Consider the following 19,188-nt stretch of genomic DNA (forward strand, 5'->3'; position numbering starts at 1 on the left):
GCCACTCTCCGTACTTTTTCAAGTCTCAAGTATAGAGGTACGGTTTCCTATGTTTCCTTTTGCATTTCTGAAGTCATCCTGTTCCTGGAATGTGAGATCATCCTGGAATTGCTTCTACCTTGGCAACAACTTATCAAAAGCAAACAAGCTTGGGAGAATTGAGCAAGAACTTCTAGGACACCAACCTTAGAGAAGGAGCAAGGGATGTAGGAGTGCATATCGACTGTCTAAACAGGACGAAGATAATGATTAATCAGACCTCCTTGCAGATTTAAATACGATGGGAACTAGGAGTGGAAGCTGTCCTCCTTTCTTTCAGCGGGAGTGCTCCTCAAGACTCAGCCCCACCCTTAGAAAAGATGTTTTCCCTGAAGATCTTTTGCCTGGCCCTGAGTGTGGTGGGCACAGTCTGGGTATGGTCACCTTTATTTTCTCTTCTTGTTTTCTCTCTGGTATTTATTCCACAAAGAACTTGCAGGTCTAAGTCAGCCTTATGTATGTCCTCACACACTGTGTGTCCTAGCACGCTTATGTATGCTAACACACTGTTAGCTTTGTCAGTTTTAGGCCATGGAGGCAAGTTCCTAGATGAGCTGGAGACCTCAAGAGTAAGAGGGAGGCTTAGCTGGACCAAAGTACAGAAATTCATAGGGGAAACTCTAGCATCTGTAAAACACAGTCTTACAACATTGTTTGTTTGAAGGGAAGAAATCTTTGCCATCTTTGTTCCAATAAAGACTTAGGATAGTTAATGCTAGTTAACAGAACAAAACATTCCTCTGATAAGAGTTGTTAAAACCTAATTGTTAATTTATTGCTATTTGTCCATAATAAGCAGAACAGTGGTTTAATATAGTTTTTCTGAAAGGTGGTTTTTATGTTTCTTGAGAAAAAAAGAAAAGCAAATTAGTTGTCTTTGAAAACATATGACATAGCAAAATCACAAGAGAGTAACTGAGAAGGCAAGATGCTTTTTGGGAAGCAATCTTTTAAAATAGTTATTAAATATTGCAATAACTTCTAAAGTTTGACTCCAGAGATCTATAGAACAGAAGACTTCAATTTAAAAGCTTTTGAAACACTTTGGTCTCATAAAAACGTGACAAATGTGTTTAAGACACTTTGTTGCTTTCAGGCTATGAATTATTCCAATTTATTTCTTTCTCTTCACCACTCATATCCTGTTACCAGAGTAGAAAAAACTAAAGAGGGATTCTAACTTAATTCTCTTCCTTATAGTAAACTAATAAGTAAAAAATTTTATGGAAAATAAGACTAACCTCATTTGCAAACATGGTTATTTCGGATAATGCATACGTTTTTGGTTATTTTTACCTATTGGCATAAATACTTAATTTTTGCCTGTATTTATTGTTGTACCATTTTATTTTGAAGTATATTTGAATTTATAATTTTATTTCTTAAACAAAGAGATTATACTTGTTCCTTAATATAAACTGTCCTTGATTGCTTGAATTATTATCATTATTATTAGAGTATTTTTTAAATGAGACAGCAAATATTAACTAATTATAAGAATAAACTATCTCTGGGCCACCTGGTTGGCTCAGTAGGCAGAGCATGTGTCTCTTGATATCAGGGTTGGGTGTAGAGATTAATTAAAAAAAAAAAAGAATAAACTATCTGAGATTAAAATAGTTATAGCAAAATCCTTGTAAGTGGGTGATACAAAATAAACATAGTTAAAACTTAAAACCCATGTCAACTGATACAAAGTCCTGTTGGAAGAATATATTTTTTTAAATGTTTATTTATTATTGACAGACAGAGAGACACAGAGCATGAGCAGGAGAGGGGCAGAGACAGGGGGAGACACAGAATCCGAAACAGGCTCCAGGCTCTGAGCTGTCAGCACAGAGCCCAACGCGGGGCTCGAACTCACAAACTGCAAGATCATGACCTGAGCCGAAGTCGGTCACTTAACCAACTGAGCCACCCAGGCGCCCCTGGAAGAATATTTTTATGTCCTATTTTATCTCATAGATCACAATAGAAAATTTTTAGAAATCTATATTTTTAATTAGAAGGTATTCAAAAAGTCAGCTATGGACCATTATTTTTGTTTTCAGTCTACTCTTTTTCTTTACAAATAAAAAGGAAGTTTTATTACATGAGTGGATAACCTAAAAAACATTTCCCAGTCTGAATTGGCCGTCTTTGTATCTTTGGTATGTACTTGCTCAAATAATAGACCCATAGGGTCAAAGTAGAAACTTGAAGGAGACACTAAGCTAAGATAGTTTGTTTTTTTCCTACTGAAACAGAAATTACAGGATAAAGAACTCTGAATTTTTCAATTACCTTTCTATCTGTAGACATTACTCATAATGAAAATGTAAATTTTAACTAATTTTGTAGATTCAAATAATTTTCCTTACATAATAAATCCTTTAAAACTCCTACCATTTATTAAATGCTTGTTTTGTCTCAAACACAGTTAAAAAACGTCTTCACCTTATCTCCTTTAATTCCCGCAACTCCATGAAATGGGTATTAGGGTTTTCGGTCAAAATCGAAGAAAGCCTGATTTCTGAAGCTTGCAGATGCCCCAAACTGGTGTTCTTAATCTCTGTAAGAACCTTCCCCCTAATTGGGATTTACAGGCATGTTGGTGTCTTCCCCTATCTGCCTAATGTTGTTCTCTTTTGTGTGTATGAATGAATCCTTAAAGACTGGAGATGTCCAGGAAGGTGAATTTATAGCTGAAGGAGGAGGTGTGCGTGGCCCAAGAATTGTGGAAGGACATCACTCTGTGTGCAAAGAGACAGACTGGCCCTTCTGCTCTGATGAAGACTGGGTGAGCAGTTGGCATAGGGAGTGGGAGAATATTTCCCTGTGGGGCTAGAATTGTGCACAGGCTGGCCCAGTAGGTCCCAGAAAACTTTTCCAGTGGGAAATAATCTAATAGCTCATTACATGCCAAATTAAAGAAGACAAATGGAAAGCAACTTCACTCTGAAAGCACTATTTAAATTACCTCTCAAACTCTGGGTCATTAGTGGGATTAACAGATTGGATTTTAGTTGCATGTTCAGGCCTCAAGATTTTCTGGTGGCTATTTTATGGTTAAGTGAACCCTCATTCCAGTATTTCTCTACAACCTATGACTAGTCCTCTTAAACTACTTTTAAGTCAATAGATGATCTAAAGATATTGGGGTGGGGGGCGGGGGGGAGCAACGGGGGCTGCATGGAAACCTTCAAAATTATACTGGATCCAAGATACAGACCCTTAATGTAATTTTTTTTCTCTTCACTTCCAGAACTACAAATGCCCTTCTGGCTGCAGGATGAAAGGGTTAATCGATGAAGTCAATCAAGATTTTACAAACAGAATTAATAAGCTCAAGAATTCACTATTTGATTATCAGAAGAACAATAAGGACTCCAGTTTACTGACAGGGAATGTAATGGAACTCGTGAGAGGGGATTTTGCCACCGGTAACAGTAAGCATTACAGATTTGGTGCTTTCACTTTAGAGCACACAACAAAACAACAATAGCCCTAAATAAATATTCTGTCTCCTTATAGCAACTTCAATTTCATCCCAAAGTACTTAAGATGGAAACACGTGCCTTTATGATATTCCTAAATTTGAAGGAGGGGCTTCTTTTTGTTATTTTTATAACATAAAAAAGGTTAGCTTAGAATTGTTTAAAGTCACAAAGTCAGAATTTGGTAGTGAAGAGTAGACTTTAAGTGTGCTCTTTTTTAAGAGTATATACTGAAAATAAGATGAGCACAACCTTTTGAGTAGATATTTTTGTTTCTATCTTACAGAGGAGGAGACAGAGATCATGAGACTCAACCAAAGACACAAAGCTATCATGTGATGGAGTTAGGAGTTCAATCCACAGACTCCACCAAGCTCTTTATGTTTTGTTTGGTTTGGTTAATTCAAAATATAGAGCCATGTTCTTTCTCATAGGACTATGACTAAGCCTTAGGACTAGGAAACACTCGATTTCCTCTGGGCGTGGGAAGCAAGTTTACTGAGGCTCCAGTTACTGAAGCCTTGCTGTAATTCTCTATATCTTTAGAAGACACTTAACTAATTTAATGCCAATGGTGCAACCACAATAATGGCAAGTGAATGATCATGTTGACCTAAAAAAAAATAATAATAAATAAGTAAATAAAAAAGCTTAGGAACAATTTCAAATGGATAGGTTGGAAGAAAAACTTCTCAGTAAGAAAATCCATGAATATGTTTAAGTCTCTTGGCTAAGGATATGATGAAATAATTGAAATGTGATCAAACTATTTAATCTCCTAATGACATCTTTAAAATTCCAAATTTTTTCTTCTGCATCTATTTGAATTACTAACTGCTAGTAGGGCATCTTGACTGACAGCCATGGATGACTAAAGGACATAACATTGTCCAAAAATGCCTAACAGATTTGGAACACGCAAATAAAATGTCCAGAGAACAAATTATTGTTAAAAGGGAAGGATATTTATAAGCAAGTTTCCTTCTTTACTGGCTATTATAAGCAAAGCACTTGGCGGATACTTCAACATCCATATTTTCTTTTTTCAGACAATGATAATACATTTAGCCAAGTGTCAGAAGATCTGAGAAGCAGAATTGAGATCCTGAAGCGCAAAGTCTTGGAACAAGTACAGCATATCCAACTTCTGCAGAAAAATGTCAGGGATCAACTGATAGATATGAAACGACTGGAGGTGAGTAACTTTGTGGCTCTGCCACCAGAATTTCCTTGTTTTTGAAGAGCAGGAAGCAAATTCATTGAATGTCTACTGTATGTAGAGCAAGGTGTTATATCCATTATCCGACTATGAAGCAGGTATTATTTCCCCACTCTACAGATGAAAAAAAAAAAAAAGCTCAGTGATATTAAGTACATTTTCCAAGGATATATAGACAGTAAGTTTCAAAAGCAAATATTAAATCCCTGCTTGTCTTGTTGCAAAGCTCTGACACCACTGTGCCTCTGAATCTTCAATCTGAGTCTCACTGAGGCTCAATTCATTAGTGTTTCCTTTCAGAGGGAATAGTACCTTACTCTTTATCTATTTTAAGACTAAGATGAATCCAAATAGCTCCTGTTGCTTATCCAGGCAAACCTTACAATACCCACATCTCTTCACTGAGGGTATGACATAAATGAAAAACAGAATTGATTGGTAGGTCTCCAAGTAAAGAAATGAAACCAGTTTTCAAAAACTAAATTAAATGCGAAGAACTCAATAGACATAATTTTCCTTATTTATATCTGCCTCTTTTCTTTATCTTTCTTCCCCTCTCTCTAGGTGGACATTGATATTAAGATCCGATCTTGCCAAGGGTCGTGCAGTAGGGCTTTAGAACGTAGGACAGATCTAAAGTACTACGAAGATCAGCAGAAGCAACTTGAACAAGTCATTGCCAAAGACTTACTTCCCTCTAGAGATACGCAATATTTACCACTGCTGAAAATGCGCACAGCTCCAGATATGATTCCTGGGGAGTACAAGCACCAGCTTCAGAAGGCCCCTGCAGAGTGGAAGGCACTCATGGAAACGCAGCAGATGAAAATAACGTTAGAGAGGTCTGGTACAGATGGGAATGCCCCAGGAGACTCTGCATCGCATGGAACGGGATCAGTGCCTGAAAGCCCTAGGAATCCTGGGAGCTCCACACCTGGAAGTTCTGGCACTTGGAACCCTGGGAGCTCCGGACCTGGAAGCTCGGGCGCTTGGAACCCTGGGAGCACCGGACCTGGAAGCTCAGGTGCTTGGAACCCTGGGAGCTCTGGACCTGGAAGCTCTGGCGCTTGGAACCCTGGGAGCTCCACACCTGGAAGTTCTGGCGCTTGGAACCCTGGGAGCTCTGGACCTGGAAGCTCCGGACCTGGAAGCTCGGGCGCTTGGAACCCCGGGAGCTCCGGACCTGGAAGCTCGGGCGCTTGGAACCCCGGGAGCTCCGGACCTGGCAGTGGCAGCACCTGGAACGCCGGCAGCTCTGGAGTTAGCAGTGCGGGTACTTGGAACACGGAGAGTGCCAGCTCTTGGAGCACTGGAACTGGCAGTGGCGGCTCTTGGAGCTCTGGAACTCCTCAGCCTGGAAGTTTTAGGCCAGATAGCTTAGGGCATGGGGACACCAGGCCTACCAAGCAAGAGTGGGGCACGGTTGAAGAGGTGTCAGGAAGTGTATCTCCAGGGACAAAGAAAGAGTACCACACGGGCAAACTGATCACTTCTAAAGGAGATAAAGAGCTTCTTATTGGTAATGAGAAGGTCACCTCTGGTAGCACGACCACCACTCATCGTTCATGCTCTAAAACTGTCACTAAGACAGTTATAGGTCCTGATGGTCGCAAAGAAGTGATCAAAGAAGTGGTAAACTCCGAAGACGGTTCTGATTGTGACTTGTCCCATGCTTTTTCTGGTAGCCTAGGGGATCTCCATTCTAGACACCCTGACTTGGCGAGTTTCTTTGAATCTGCCTCAACTGGAAGCAAATTTTCGAGTGTACTCACACCTACCTTAAGAGAGTTTGAAAGTATGGGCTCGGAATCTGACATATTCACGCACTTAGGGGAACACGAGCTCCCTTCCAGTGGTAAAACTTCAACTCACAGCAAACAGTTGGTAACCACTAGTAAGACTTACAACAGAGGAGACTCCACATTTGAAAGCAAGAGCTTTAAAGTGGCAGGTGAGGCCGGAAGTGAAGCGGAACACGAAGTCCTCAGAGGAGCATATACCACCAAAAGAGGCCATGCTAGAGCTCGCCCTGCCAGAGGTATCCACACTTCTCCTTTGGGGAAGCCTTCCCTGACCCCCTAGACTAAATTCGCCCGCAGTGCCTCCCATAGCACCTTGAACTTCTTCCCTAGCCCTCTATTACACCTTATAGAAATGACACCTTTTGGTTTTTTGTTTTTATTTTTTATTTTTTTTGGCACTAGACTGTAAGTTCCAGGGGGGCGGGGACTTTATCTATCTTATTCATCTCTGTATTCCCAAATGCCTAACAGTGCCGAGAGTCATCACTCAATAAATAACATGTTAAATGAATGAATGAATCCCTCTGAAACTCGATTTTAAATTTGTTTAGCCGAATTCTTTCACCATTCAAAATGTGTGCTGTTGGAATTGTCACCCAATTTATTAATCATATTTTAAGTGTGTGTCTCAGTTGACATTAAGGTCAGGTTAAAAACAAGTTATATTAGCACTAAATGATGCTTAGATATCGTTGCTGGTTACTTGCTATTATCAGTACGGGCAAGTAAAATTTCAAATCCATTGAGGAACATCTCCCTTGCAATTTGTAGGTATAAATGTCGCTTACTTGCTTCATCTCCATCTCAGTGTAGGTGCATCCTTTCCCCCTGGGGGGAATGAAGGAGGGAGGGAGGGAGGGAGGGAAGGAAGAAAGGAAGGAAGGAAGGAAGGAAGGAAGGAAGGAAGGAAGGAAGGAAGGAAGGAAGGAAAAGGAAGCCAGTATCTGCCTTCATTTAATCTGGGCCATGCCTATCTTTGTAAAGTTAAATGAGAGTAACTTCTTCCAACCAGCTTAATTTTTTTTTTAGACTGTGATGATGTCCTCCAAACACATCCTGCAGGTGCCCAAAGTGGTATTTTCAATATCAAGCTACCCGGATCCAGTAAGATTTTTTCTGTTTATTGTGATCAAGAGACCAGTTTGGGAGGATGGCTTTTGATCCAGCAAAGAATGGATGGATCACTGAATTTTAACCGGACCTGGCAAGACTACAAGAGAGGTTTCGGCAGTCTGGATGACAAGGGGGAAGGAGAATTCTGGCTAGGCAATGAATACCTCCACTTACTGACCCTGAGGGGCTCTGTCCTTCGGGTTGAATTAGAGGACTGGGCTGGGAATCTGGCTTATGCAGAATATCACTTGAGGGTAGGCTCTGAGGCAGAAGGCTATCCCCTGCAGGTCTCCTCCTATCAGGGCACAGCAGGCGATGCTCTGATTGAGGGTTCCGTAGAGGAAGGAACAGAGTATACGTCTCATGCTGGCATGCAGTTCAGCACCTATGACAGGGATGCAGACCTGTGGGAAGAGAACTGTGCAGAAGTCTATGGAGGAGGTTGGTGGTACAACAGCTGCCAAGCAGCCAATCTCAATGGCATCTACTACCCTGGGGGCTCCTATGACCCAAGGAACAACAGTCCTTATGAGATTGAGAATGGAGTGGTCTGGGTTCCCTTCAGAGGTGCAGACTATTCCCTCAGGGCCGTTCGCATGAAAATCAGGCCCCTGGTGACCCACTCGGAGCAGAAGTGAGAGTAATCTGTTTTCTTTGTTTAGCGAAGTGGAGAAAGAGTAAGGAAGATAAAGGAGTCGAGATTCTTTACAATCTATTAAAAAATTCCCAGGTGCTATTTTATTACTCTTTGTACTGTATCCAAATGTAACTGAGACATTTTACTACTTAAAAAAATAAAGTTATATGAGTTTTTTTATCCTTAAAGGAGCTCTGTGGGTTTTAACATTTCTGTCAGGATACACCGAGGAACAGTCAATACATCATGAAGAAGGGGTCAGATGGATGCTCCTCTCTGCAACGCTTAAGGGTGTTGTTTTGAGAACTCCTCTCCCACACCGTTCAAGGGCCATTGTAAAGTAAAAAAGTTATTTCATCCATTTGGTATGAATAGGTTGAAACCGATACTTTAAGTTACAAATCACTGAATTAAACAATGGCTGCACTTTGTAGAGGAACTTACAAATTATGAAGTATGTTCATCATCTCTGTTAGCAAGCAAATCCAGGAAGAGAGGAGAAGCATTTTTTCCTAACAGAAATAGAAATCTGTTTTTTTAGCCTTTCAATGAAGACCATAATGCATACTTAATTTTTTCCCCAGAGTCTAACAGGTTTCTTTCAAAAACACATGGCATGAAAAAAATGCATTTAAAATCCTTTCAATACTTACAAAGAATTCAAAAAATACTATTACTATATGTTGAATTCATAAACTCAATATATGTACATTGGCCAGTATTTTATTTGATGTCAGTTTTATCATTGTTCTTCGCGGACTTGGCTCCTGTCCCCCGTTTTTTTTTTAAATGTTTGTTTATTTATTTCGAGAAAGAGAAAGAAATCACGCAAACACGAGCAGGGGAAGGGCAGAGAGACAGAGGGAGAGAGAATCCCAAGCAGGCAGTGCAGAGCCCGATGCAGGGCTCCATCTCCCAAACCTCACAACCCGTGAGATCATGATCTAAGCTGAGATCAAGAGTCAGTTGTTTAACCTTGCTTAACCGACTGAGCCACCCAGGTAACCCTCCAGCCCCCAATCTTTCAACTTTTTTTTTTTTTTTTTTTTTTTTTTTTGGGACAGAGAGAGACAGAGCATGAATGGGGGAGGGGCCTAGAGAGAGGGAGACACAGAATCGGAAACAGGCTCCAGGCTCCGAGCCATCAGCCCAGAGCCCGACGCGGGGCTCGAACTCCCGGACCGCGAGATCGTGACCTGGCTGAAGTCGGACGCTTAACCGACTGCGCCACCCAGGCGCCCCCAGCCCCCAATCTTTAACTCAAATTTCTTTCCACTGAGAAGTAGTTTCCATTTACATTTGAAAAGGTATTAAAATATTCCTAGCACCCTGGGCCCCTGGCACGTTGCTTTCATTTGCACAGTTTGTACCCCAGTGTAACAGCTTCCTTTATCCTAGAAAAAGAAGAAGAAGAAGAAGAAGAGAAAGAAGGAAGCAAGCAGTCAGACAGTCTAGGAACAGGGGCCAGAGCCTGGAGGGCAGACAGAAGATGAACACAGTAGCTTGAAAATGAGTCACATATGAAGCCCCAGAATTCTTGCATTTTCTTACATGCAATTAAAAATCCCTGGGGCGCCTGGGTGTCTCAGTTGGTTAAGGAGCCAACTTCAGCTCAGGTGATGATCTCGCAGTTTGTGGGTTTGAGCCCCATGTCGGATTTATGCTGACAGCTCAGAGCCTGGAACCTGCTTCAGATTCTGTCTCCCTCTCTTCCTGCCTTTCTCCTCTCTCTCTCTCTCTCTCTCTCTCTCACTCTCTCTGCCTCTCTCAAAAGAAACAAACATTTAAAAAATCCTTGATACAAATACACCTCCAAATATTAGAATAATCAGAGAAGAACTTTTTTCAGAAATAAAAGAAGTTTCAGGGCACCTGAGTGGTTCAGTCAGTTGAGCATCCAACTTTGGTTCAAGTTATGATCTCAGGGTTCGAAAGTTCGAGCCCCACATGGGCTTGCTGCTGTCAGCCTGTCAGAACAGAGCCTGCTTCAGATCCTCTGTCCCCCTCTCTGTGCTCCGCCCCCTGCTTGCTCTCTCCCAAAAGTAAATAAAAATTTTAAAAAAGAATTAAAAGAAGTTTCATTTATTTCAGATGTCGGCATTCCATGTCACCTCTATACCTGCCCCATTTACACTCACACATATGCGTGCCTAGAATTTGAGTTGAGAGTAGGAAGTATTTTATTTTCCAGAATGTCCTACTATCATGGACAGAGGTCCCCAAATGAAAGTGACTCTGAATGCAAAAGGCCATTCATTTCTCTTTTATTTTGAAGGCTTCGAGTTTATTGGCAAAGAATGGGTGACCTCTTTTAATGTAATAAACAATGGCCAATATTAACAGAATCATGGATCATTGGAGATACAGTTTAGTTGTAAGAAAAGACACCAAGCATCTCTTTTCCATTTTGCCTTTAACTTATTGCTCTATTTCCCTTATTCCCAAAATTAAATATTAATTTAGCTCCTCTGACTCTCATTCACGATGGAAGCCCAACTAGGTTTTCACTGTTATTGCTTTCTTGAGATTTCTCTCTTTAAAGTCAACAAGGGCTTTGTAGTTCTAAATTTAACATCCTACATTCAAACCTCCTCCTGCTTGACATGTTTTAAACATCTGCTGTCATTGTCCCCACCCTACCTCTTCAATCTGCATTTTTCTCTTGATTTTTGGTTTTTATTCTTTATTTAAAAAAATTTTTTTTTAATGTTTATTCATTTTTGACAGAGACAGAGACCAAGAGGGGAGGGGCAGAGAGAGAGAAGGAGACACAGAATCCAAAGCAGGCTCCAGGCTCTGAGTTGTCAGCACAGAGCTGGACGAGGGGCTCAAACCCATGAATGGTGAGGTCATGACCTGAGCTGAAGTCAGAAGCTCAACCGACTGGGCCACCCAGTAACCCCTCTCAGTCTTTTTAACTGGCAGTTCCTTCTTTAACCACTCCTTAAATGTAGGAGTTTCTTGTTACAGTAACATTAATACTAATTATTATCAGTTGGGATTAGGTTTGATGCATGTGGCTTATATAAGACAGAAACTTATTTCTTATTCCCAAAAAAGTATATAGTAATATGTCCCCTAAGTATCTTCAGGAAGCCATCATCCTAACAAATGGCTTTTATCTTCAAATTTACCTCATGTCCTGTCAAACCATGTCCTGTGGCAATCTGGAAGACAGAGGAAAGACAGAAGGGAAATGGAGTACCTTCTCTCTTTTAAGGAACTTTCCTGGATGTTCCCTACAGCACTTTTACTTATATCTCACCAGCCACAGCTCTGTCACATGGACATACCTAGGTGCAGGAGAGGCTGAGACGCCTTGACTGTTAGCTTCATATAAGGCTATCCTAATTAAAATTAGGATTCTGTTAATAAGGAGGAGCAGAAGAATAGATGTTGAGGTAGGCAATTAGAAGTCTTAACCAGCCCATCTTTTCTCACTCTCTACGTGAGTATATGTTCTCCTTGGTTGACCTGACAATCACTGTAGCTTCGATTACCATCAATAGGTTGATGATATAGCCTAGTCTAAAACTTTGGCCCTTTAATATCCATATCTTCAACTCATACCAAACACCTCCAGTTAGATATTTCTCATTAGTCAAAGATTGAACTAATTACCTTCTCATCAAAACCTGTTGCATCTTCTGTATTTCTTGTCCCAGCAGAGGCATCATTAACCCCCAGCTTCCTAATCTAGAAAACTTGAGCTCCTTCTCAGCTTCACTTTTTAATTCTTGTGTCCAATCTATTTCCAAACCCTTTTCTATTCTAAAAATGACCACTCTTAGAGCACTTTTATGCTCTTATGGTATCTTGAGTTAATCTTTTTTTTTTTTTTTTTTTTTCGAGAGAGAGAGAGAGAGAGAGAGAAGAATCTTAAGCAGGCTGTATGTAGGGCTCAATCTCACAACCAATAGATCATAAGTCAAAATCAAGTCTGATGCTTAACTGACTGAGCCACCCATGTGCCCCTTGAGTTAATCTTTTCTAATTTGGGCTGTTTAAGCATCTCTTAACCTCTCCCTTTACCACCATTGCTTTGCTCATTCATTCTCCACAAAGTTACCTTTTAAAAAATAAAGCACTCCTGCTTATAGCCTACCTTGAGGTTGAGTTGAAACTTCTTTGCTTTGCATATAAGCTCTTTCACAAATTGGTCCCTTTTCAACATCTACATTCACTGCATTTGGATTGCATTGAATTTCTCACTAGTATCAGAAATACCAGATCCTTTAATGAGTCTGCACCTTTGCATACACTGCCTAGAAGCCTCCCCTTTATCCTTAAAGATCCAGCTCACAGTGTTCCTTCTGCAAACTCTTCCCTAATGCCCACCCTAGAACATAGAGCCAGGAATTTTACTCTGGGCCCTCAGAGCTCTTGTTTCTATCTCAAAAATAACACAGTGGATCCCTAACTCTAACATATTTGTTTACGTTATTGTGACACCAGATTGTGAACTCCTTGAGGCCAGAGCTCCTGTATGTAGTGTTTCCTGCCCTACTCCAGGATGTCTCACCTATTCCAAGATTATACAGTTAAGTTTTAAAAGTTTCTTCAAATATTTTTACTGTTTTTCTCTTTACGTTTAAATATTTAATTACCTAGAATTTATTTGAATATGTTATGAAGAAGGTCTACTTTTGTTTTCTTATGGATGGATAGTCAGTTATGCTGGGATCAGTTATAAAAAGCATTCTTTGCCAGTGGAATTTAAATGCCAATTTTGTTGAATAAAACAAATTAATGTGTGTATATATATATATATATATATATATATATACACACACACACACATAGGTATATATATATATATATATATATATATATATATATATATACACTCTCCTGTGTTTTTATCACTTTGCTCATCTTTAAAGTATAGCTTTTTGGTGAAGTATTATCCTTCTTACCCTCCACTTATTTTTTTTTAAGCCAAAAAAGTTTTACTTTCAGATTTTTACTTCTTTTGTTTGTTCTAGGGCTTTACAACGGTCTTTCTTAATTTCTTAATTTCTAAATAGTTCCTCTTAATTTCTAAATTAATTTCTTAATTAGTCTTTCTTAATTTCTAAATAGTTACTCTTTTAGGGAGTTAGGGTGAGTCATCTTTCTTTTTTTTCTATAACCCTGACCTCATGTGGAATTAGTGAATCATCTTTTAAATATGAATTTCCATGTATCTCATAAACTATTTAGTTTAAACAATTACTTAATTCCAAGTCTTTTAGAATTTTTAAGACATTCTTCCTGGACAAGTACATATTCATTCTTGTGAATGTTTCATAGGCAAAAAGAAGAATGTATACTTTTACATTTGTAGGTTATGAAATCTAATATTATCAAAAGCTTATTGCTGGTATTATTCAAATATTCTATAGATTTTCCTATTTTATGTAATTTCTATATCATATTTTGAAATACATACATCTACATGTACATATGCTTATATAAACATACATTTTTGTATGTGGTCGTCTGTGTGTGCATAATAAGATCTTAGTCTGTGGTTTCGTATATGTGTGTGATCTCTTTGTATTCTAGGAATTTTGCTTTGTATGATTGGTTCTTTTATTGTCTAGTACATGAAAGATTATGACTGTTAGATCTTCTGCATGGATTGTACTTTTTATCATTAAAGTATTTTTTTTACTTATTTCATCCTTTTAGAAAAGAATTCTACCTTGTCAAATATTAATATCGTCATCACTCCCAATCCTTTTTCTGTACATTTACCTAGGTATCTTTACACGTCACATTCTTTAGAAAACTTTCCTAAAATAATAGATGAATTTTAAAGCACAATTTGGTTTTAATTCATTTATTTTTGAGAAGAGGGAGCGCATACACTCACGTACACGGGGGGAGGGGCAGAGAGAGAGGGGGAGAGAGAGAAAATCTCAAGCAGGCTCCATGCTCAGTGCAAACCCGGCATAGGGCTTGATCCCATGACTGTGAGATCACAAACTGAGCCAATATCAAGAATTGGATACTTAACTGACTGAGTCACCTGGGTGCATTTTATTTTATTTTATTCATTTTTATTTTATTTTATTTTATTTTATTTTTATGTGTTATTTATTTTATTTATTTTTATTTTTTATTTTTATTTTTTCTACTAAAATTTTTTTTAAGTTTATTTATTTTGAGAGACAGAGAGAGTAGAGGAGGGGCAGAGAGTGAGGGATAGAGAAAATCTCATGATAGAGAGAATCTGATGCAGGGTTCGAACTCACAAACTGAGATCATGACCTGAGCTGAAACTGAGTCGGATGCTTAACCGACTGAGCCACCCAGGCGCCCCTGGAATACTTTTGGTCAATAATTACTAGAGTTTCTCTAATTAAGGTGAGAACATTTTATAACTTGATTTTTCTAGTGAGAAATAGTCATTTAGGAAGATTAAATAACGTGATGATAAGGAGCACATCTGGGGATGAACTCACAAGAATATTCTTACCGGCTTAAACCACCTAAGTTCCACACAGCATTTATTATCAGTTCCAGGATGATGATATTGTAGTTTAACATGATAAACATGGGAGTACAGTTGATCCTTGAACAACACAGGTTTGGACTGAGCAGGTCCACTTATATGTGGATCTTTTATGGTACGGTACTGTAAATATTTTTCTATGATTTTCTTAGTAATATTTTATTCAGTTTATTGTAATAGTACAGTATATAACACATATAACATACCAAATATGTGCTAATTGACTGTTTATGTTATCAGTAAGGTTTTTGGTTAGAAATAGGCTATTAGTGGGGTGCCTGGGTGGCTCAGTCGGTTGAGCGTCCGACTTCGGCTCAGGTCATGATCTCATGGATCGTGAGTTCGAGCCCCGCACTGGGCTCTGTGCTGACAGCCAGCGCCTGGAGCCTGCTTCCGATTCTGTGTGTGTCTCTCTCTCTACCCCTAACCTACTCTCATTCTGTCTCTGTCTCTCTCAAAAATAATAAATAAACATTAAAAAGAATTTAAAAAAAAAGAAATAAGCTATTAGTAATTAAGTTTTTGGAGAGTTGAAAGTTAAACTTGGGTTTTCTATTGTGTGGTGGTCTGAGCTCCTAGCCCCTGCATTGTTCAAGGGTCAACTGGATTATATATACCATGTAATTTTAATTATTTCCCCAGTGTTATTTTTGACATAATTATACTCTGTCATGGGCTCCCCTTACATTTCCAGTTTAGTTAGTAGACACTAGCGATGCAGCTGGTGAATCAGAACAAGATCGATCTAGGGAAGTTCACTAACCTCAAATAGAAAGGTCTAAGGGGCGCCTGGGTGGCGCAGTCGGTTAAGCGTCCGACTTCAGCCAGGTCACGATCTGGCGGTCCGTGAGTTCGAGCCCCGCGTCGGGCTCTGGGCTGTTGGCTCGGAGCCTGGAGCCTGTTTCCAATTCTGTGTCTCCCTCTCTCTCTGCCCCTCCCCCGTTCATGCTCTGTCTCTCTCTGTCCCAAAAATAAAATAAAAACGTTGAAAAAAAAATTAAAAAAAAATAAATAAATAAATAAAAAAGAAAAGGACAGCATATTTTTTTTTCAACTTTTTTTTTTTTGGGGGGGGGGGGAGGACAGAGAGAGACAGAGCATGAACGGGGGAGGGGCAGAGAGAGAGGGAGACACAGAATCGGAAACAGGATCCAGGCTCTGAGCCATCAGCCCAGAGCTCGACGCGGGGCTCGAATTCACGGATCGTGACCTGGCTGAAGTCTGACGCTTAACCGACTGCGCCACCCAGGCGCCCCAAGGACAGCATATTAATATAAGTTCAAGCAGAATGCAAAAATCATAAACTAAAGATTTTTTTTTATGCTTGAGTAACATAATACAACATCTACTATTTGCTGAAACAGCTTAAGAAGTAGCACCATTTAGAATTTGGTAGCCATGAATATTGTACAAGTTGCTTGTAGGTAATGAAATTTGCACAGAAACCATTTTGGGGATATCATATTTTATCTATTTATTCATGCATTTATTAATTCATTTATATACTCTTTTTAATTGAATTTCAAGTACTTTGTAAATCTCATTTATGGAGAAAAATCCTTAGTGAATTGGGGGTGGGGATGGCAAGGGCCTGAAACATCATAGAGGGGAGTAGTATGGTGAGGAATTCGCACCTGGGGAAGAGATTCAAATGAACGATACACGAGAGCTGGAAAATACGTCTTCCATTTCCACATCGTGAAAGCAACACTCGAAAACCACGTTGGCAAAAAAATTTAAGATAACCTTCCAGGTTTAAGCTAAGAAATGTTCAGTTACTGAACACTGGTGCCCCTCTTCTTCAGCTCATTACTGAAGGTGGTTGCAACATAGCACTCTGGAAAATATTTGCTAAATCTACCTTTGATTCTGTCTACAATAGGTCTATGACCTCAAGATCACAGGCCTACATAAGCTATTACAAAACTGCTTAAAAGTATCTCCTTTTGAGAGATAAAGCAAATGTAGCAAACAATTGGTGAATCTAGGTGAAGGACATAGAGGTATTCATTAAACTATCCTTGCAATTTTTTTGTAAGAATGAAACTTCTCAAAATAAACAGTTTTTAGAGAAATGAATATAATTCAGTCAAAAAACAAAACAGAAAACATATCGCCTGCTGGTCACAGCTTGGTTGGGAGAAGGAGAGAAAGTGGTTAATATTAGTTCCAGTAAGACTATTTGCATACGACTCTCTCAGTCTAATCACTTAGGAAATAAAATATTTGAATAAATAGAGGGTAATATCATGTTCCTGATTGCTATCCTACACACATAAAGAATCATTAAGAATCATATAAAGGGTGATTTATGCTAAAAGAAAATTAGCATTAGGGAACAGACATGAAAAGTAACTCTCAAAAGAAGATGGACAAATGATCATTAAACATTTTAAAAATCTCTTACTTGCTCTAGGAATTAAGATATGAAAATTAAAGCAATTATCAAAGTTGTAATTACAACATTCAGCGTTAGTAAGGGAGAAGAAAAATAAAAACAAACACCTGTAATTCTGTCTGCCAAAGGTAAATTGATACCATTTTTCTGGAGAGTTACTTGGCAATATATATATATATTTTAAAAACCTTTCAATGTCAACCCCTTTATTTCCTCCAGATAATCTGCTTCTAAAAATTTATTCTATATGTATCATATAGAATACAGATTATATATATGCAAAATAAGGTTATGTAGAAGGATGTTAATTTCAGAATTATCTTTATTAGAAAAAGGTCAGAAGAATCTAAATTTTAAGTGACAGGGACTTGCTTAAAACATTAGAGTCCATTCAGATGATGGAATATTACATAGTCTATTATATAGAATATTATAGAAAAATAACATTATAGAAGAATATTAAGTAACATGGAACATCTTCCAAGACACAAGGTAAAAAATTCGAGGCTAGCACATTTACAGGATAACAAGAAAAACATAAACTAAGACAATAGCTGTTTTCCTATTAGTGTTGAGATTATAAGTGGTTCTACTTTTCCTATATTTCCCCAAATTTCTTCAAATAATGAGTACTATTTTAATTACATAAAACCACAGTCAATGTTGTTAAAATAAACAGAAATTATTCCATTTGCTGGTTTAGCCATAATTATGCACCAACACATTGTGCTTTTGTGCTGAGTTGAGCAACAGTGGAAGCTCAAGCAGGGAGCATCAACATGCCCCAGTAGGGGGAGGGATAGAATTCAGAAATCAATTTCAGCTCTGTGCACAAATGGTAGGTAGCATTTTTAAGCTGTTTCTGCACTGAAAAAAACTAAAAGTCCAATGCTGAGAATCACTAGAGCTGAGAGACAACAGAGTAGAAATAATGCTTCAGCTTTTAGAGACTGTGTTGTTTAAACCCGAGTCAAGTTTTAAACACAGGCATTGGCCACCTATAAAATCACAATAATTTCAAAGATGGCTACTCGTCCTAAACATCGCCTCATGGTCATCATCTGGGTGAAAGACAGTCTCCATGAAAATGATGGGAGTCTCAGGTAAATGCAAATGCAGACTGTATCAGTCATTCTAAAACTCCAGCCAGGGATCAGAATCTCTTGGGGACATTTATTTAAAAATACAGACTCCACGGCTTTTCCCATGTAGAGACTCTGATGTAATAACTCTGAATTGACCCTAGGATATCTGTATTTTAAATAAGCGTACGTAATGTTTGGTGAGTAAAAGTGAAACAACAACATCAACTAAGCTGCTGCAGCTGGTGGTGTGTCACATTAACCTTCATTTTTGGCAATAAACTTCATATTAAAAAATATAACTAACTAAATAACTAAATAAATAAATACCTTCATTTTTGGCCCACGTGGAAAAAATCTGTGCTCAGTGTAATAGACAATTTGTCAGTTACATTGATTAGCTTTTTTTCTTGGTTCCTAAAATGCAGAGGAACTGGAAGTTGACGTCCCAAGTACATATATCCTTCCTAGTTTTTTTTACATAATTTCAGTCTTAAATGTATAAGAAAATATATTATAGTTCTCATGCCACAGCATGGGATTAATAATTTCCAACTAGCTTTTTTAATTATCTTCATAAAAGTCATTAGTCTTTTTTGAAACTGTTTTGTATATTCTAACTTGTGGACACTTCCTTTGTATTATATTCAAAATTGTGGTGTTTGAATGGGCAAGATCAGATATGCAGCATATCTTATCAAATGATAACTTAAGACAGCTTACTTCTTTCTAAATAGATATTACACATCACCCAGGAATGGTCTCCGTGTTTCTGCTATTTGCACATTAGCTAAGAATTGACTATCAGATTGTCTACTTTAATGGTTTTCTTTTAATCTGTGGCTTTACTTTAAGCTCTAAGGATTCATTAGATCTTCTGTGAGTTTGTAAGGGGTTGAGCAAAGGTCTGAGGGATACTGCCC

At 38.6% G+C, this 19,188-nt stretch overlaps 1 protein-coding gene across 1 annotated transcript; it reads left to right on the top strand.

The window, feature by feature from the left end:
• The first annotated feature begins 262 nt into the window (after window positions 1-262).
• On the top strand, window positions 263-8,474 carry FGA (fibrinogen alpha chain). Its single transcript, XM_019828819.3, has 6 exons — window positions 263-413; window positions 2,693-2,818; window positions 3,284-3,467; window positions 4,565-4,710; window positions 5,299-6,772; window positions 7,566-8,474. Exons 1-6 carry the CDS (start codon window positions 360-362, stop codon window positions 8,285-8,287), a joined length of 2,706 nt encoding a protein of 901 aa, XP_019684378.1. The 5' UTR covers window positions 263-359; the 3' UTR covers window positions 8,288-8,474.
• The last annotated feature ends 10,714 nt before the right edge of the window (window positions 8,475-19,188 follow it).

The sequence above is a fragment of the Felis catus genome, chromosome B1 (assembly GCF_018350175.1).
Source record: "Felis catus isolate Fca126 chromosome B1, F.catus_Fca126_mat1.0, whole genome shotgun sequence".
Lineage (NCBI taxonomy): Eukaryota > Metazoa > Chordata > Mammalia > Carnivora > Felidae > Felis > Felis catus.

Excerpts from the sequence above, each read along its gene's own strand:
- FGA (XM_019828819.3), top strand. The coding sequence starts at position 360 with ATGTTTTCCCTGAAGATCTTTTGCCTGGCCCTGAGTGTGGTGGGCACA. Across the intron at positions 414-2,692 it reads GTGTGGTGGGCACAGTCTGG|ACTGGAGATGTCCAGGAAGG; the intron begins GTATGGTCACCT and ends GAATCCTTAAAG. Across the intron at positions 3,468-4,564 it reads GGATTTTGCCACCGGTAACA|ACAATGATAATACATTTAGC; the intron begins GTAAGCATTACA and ends TTCTTTTTTCAG.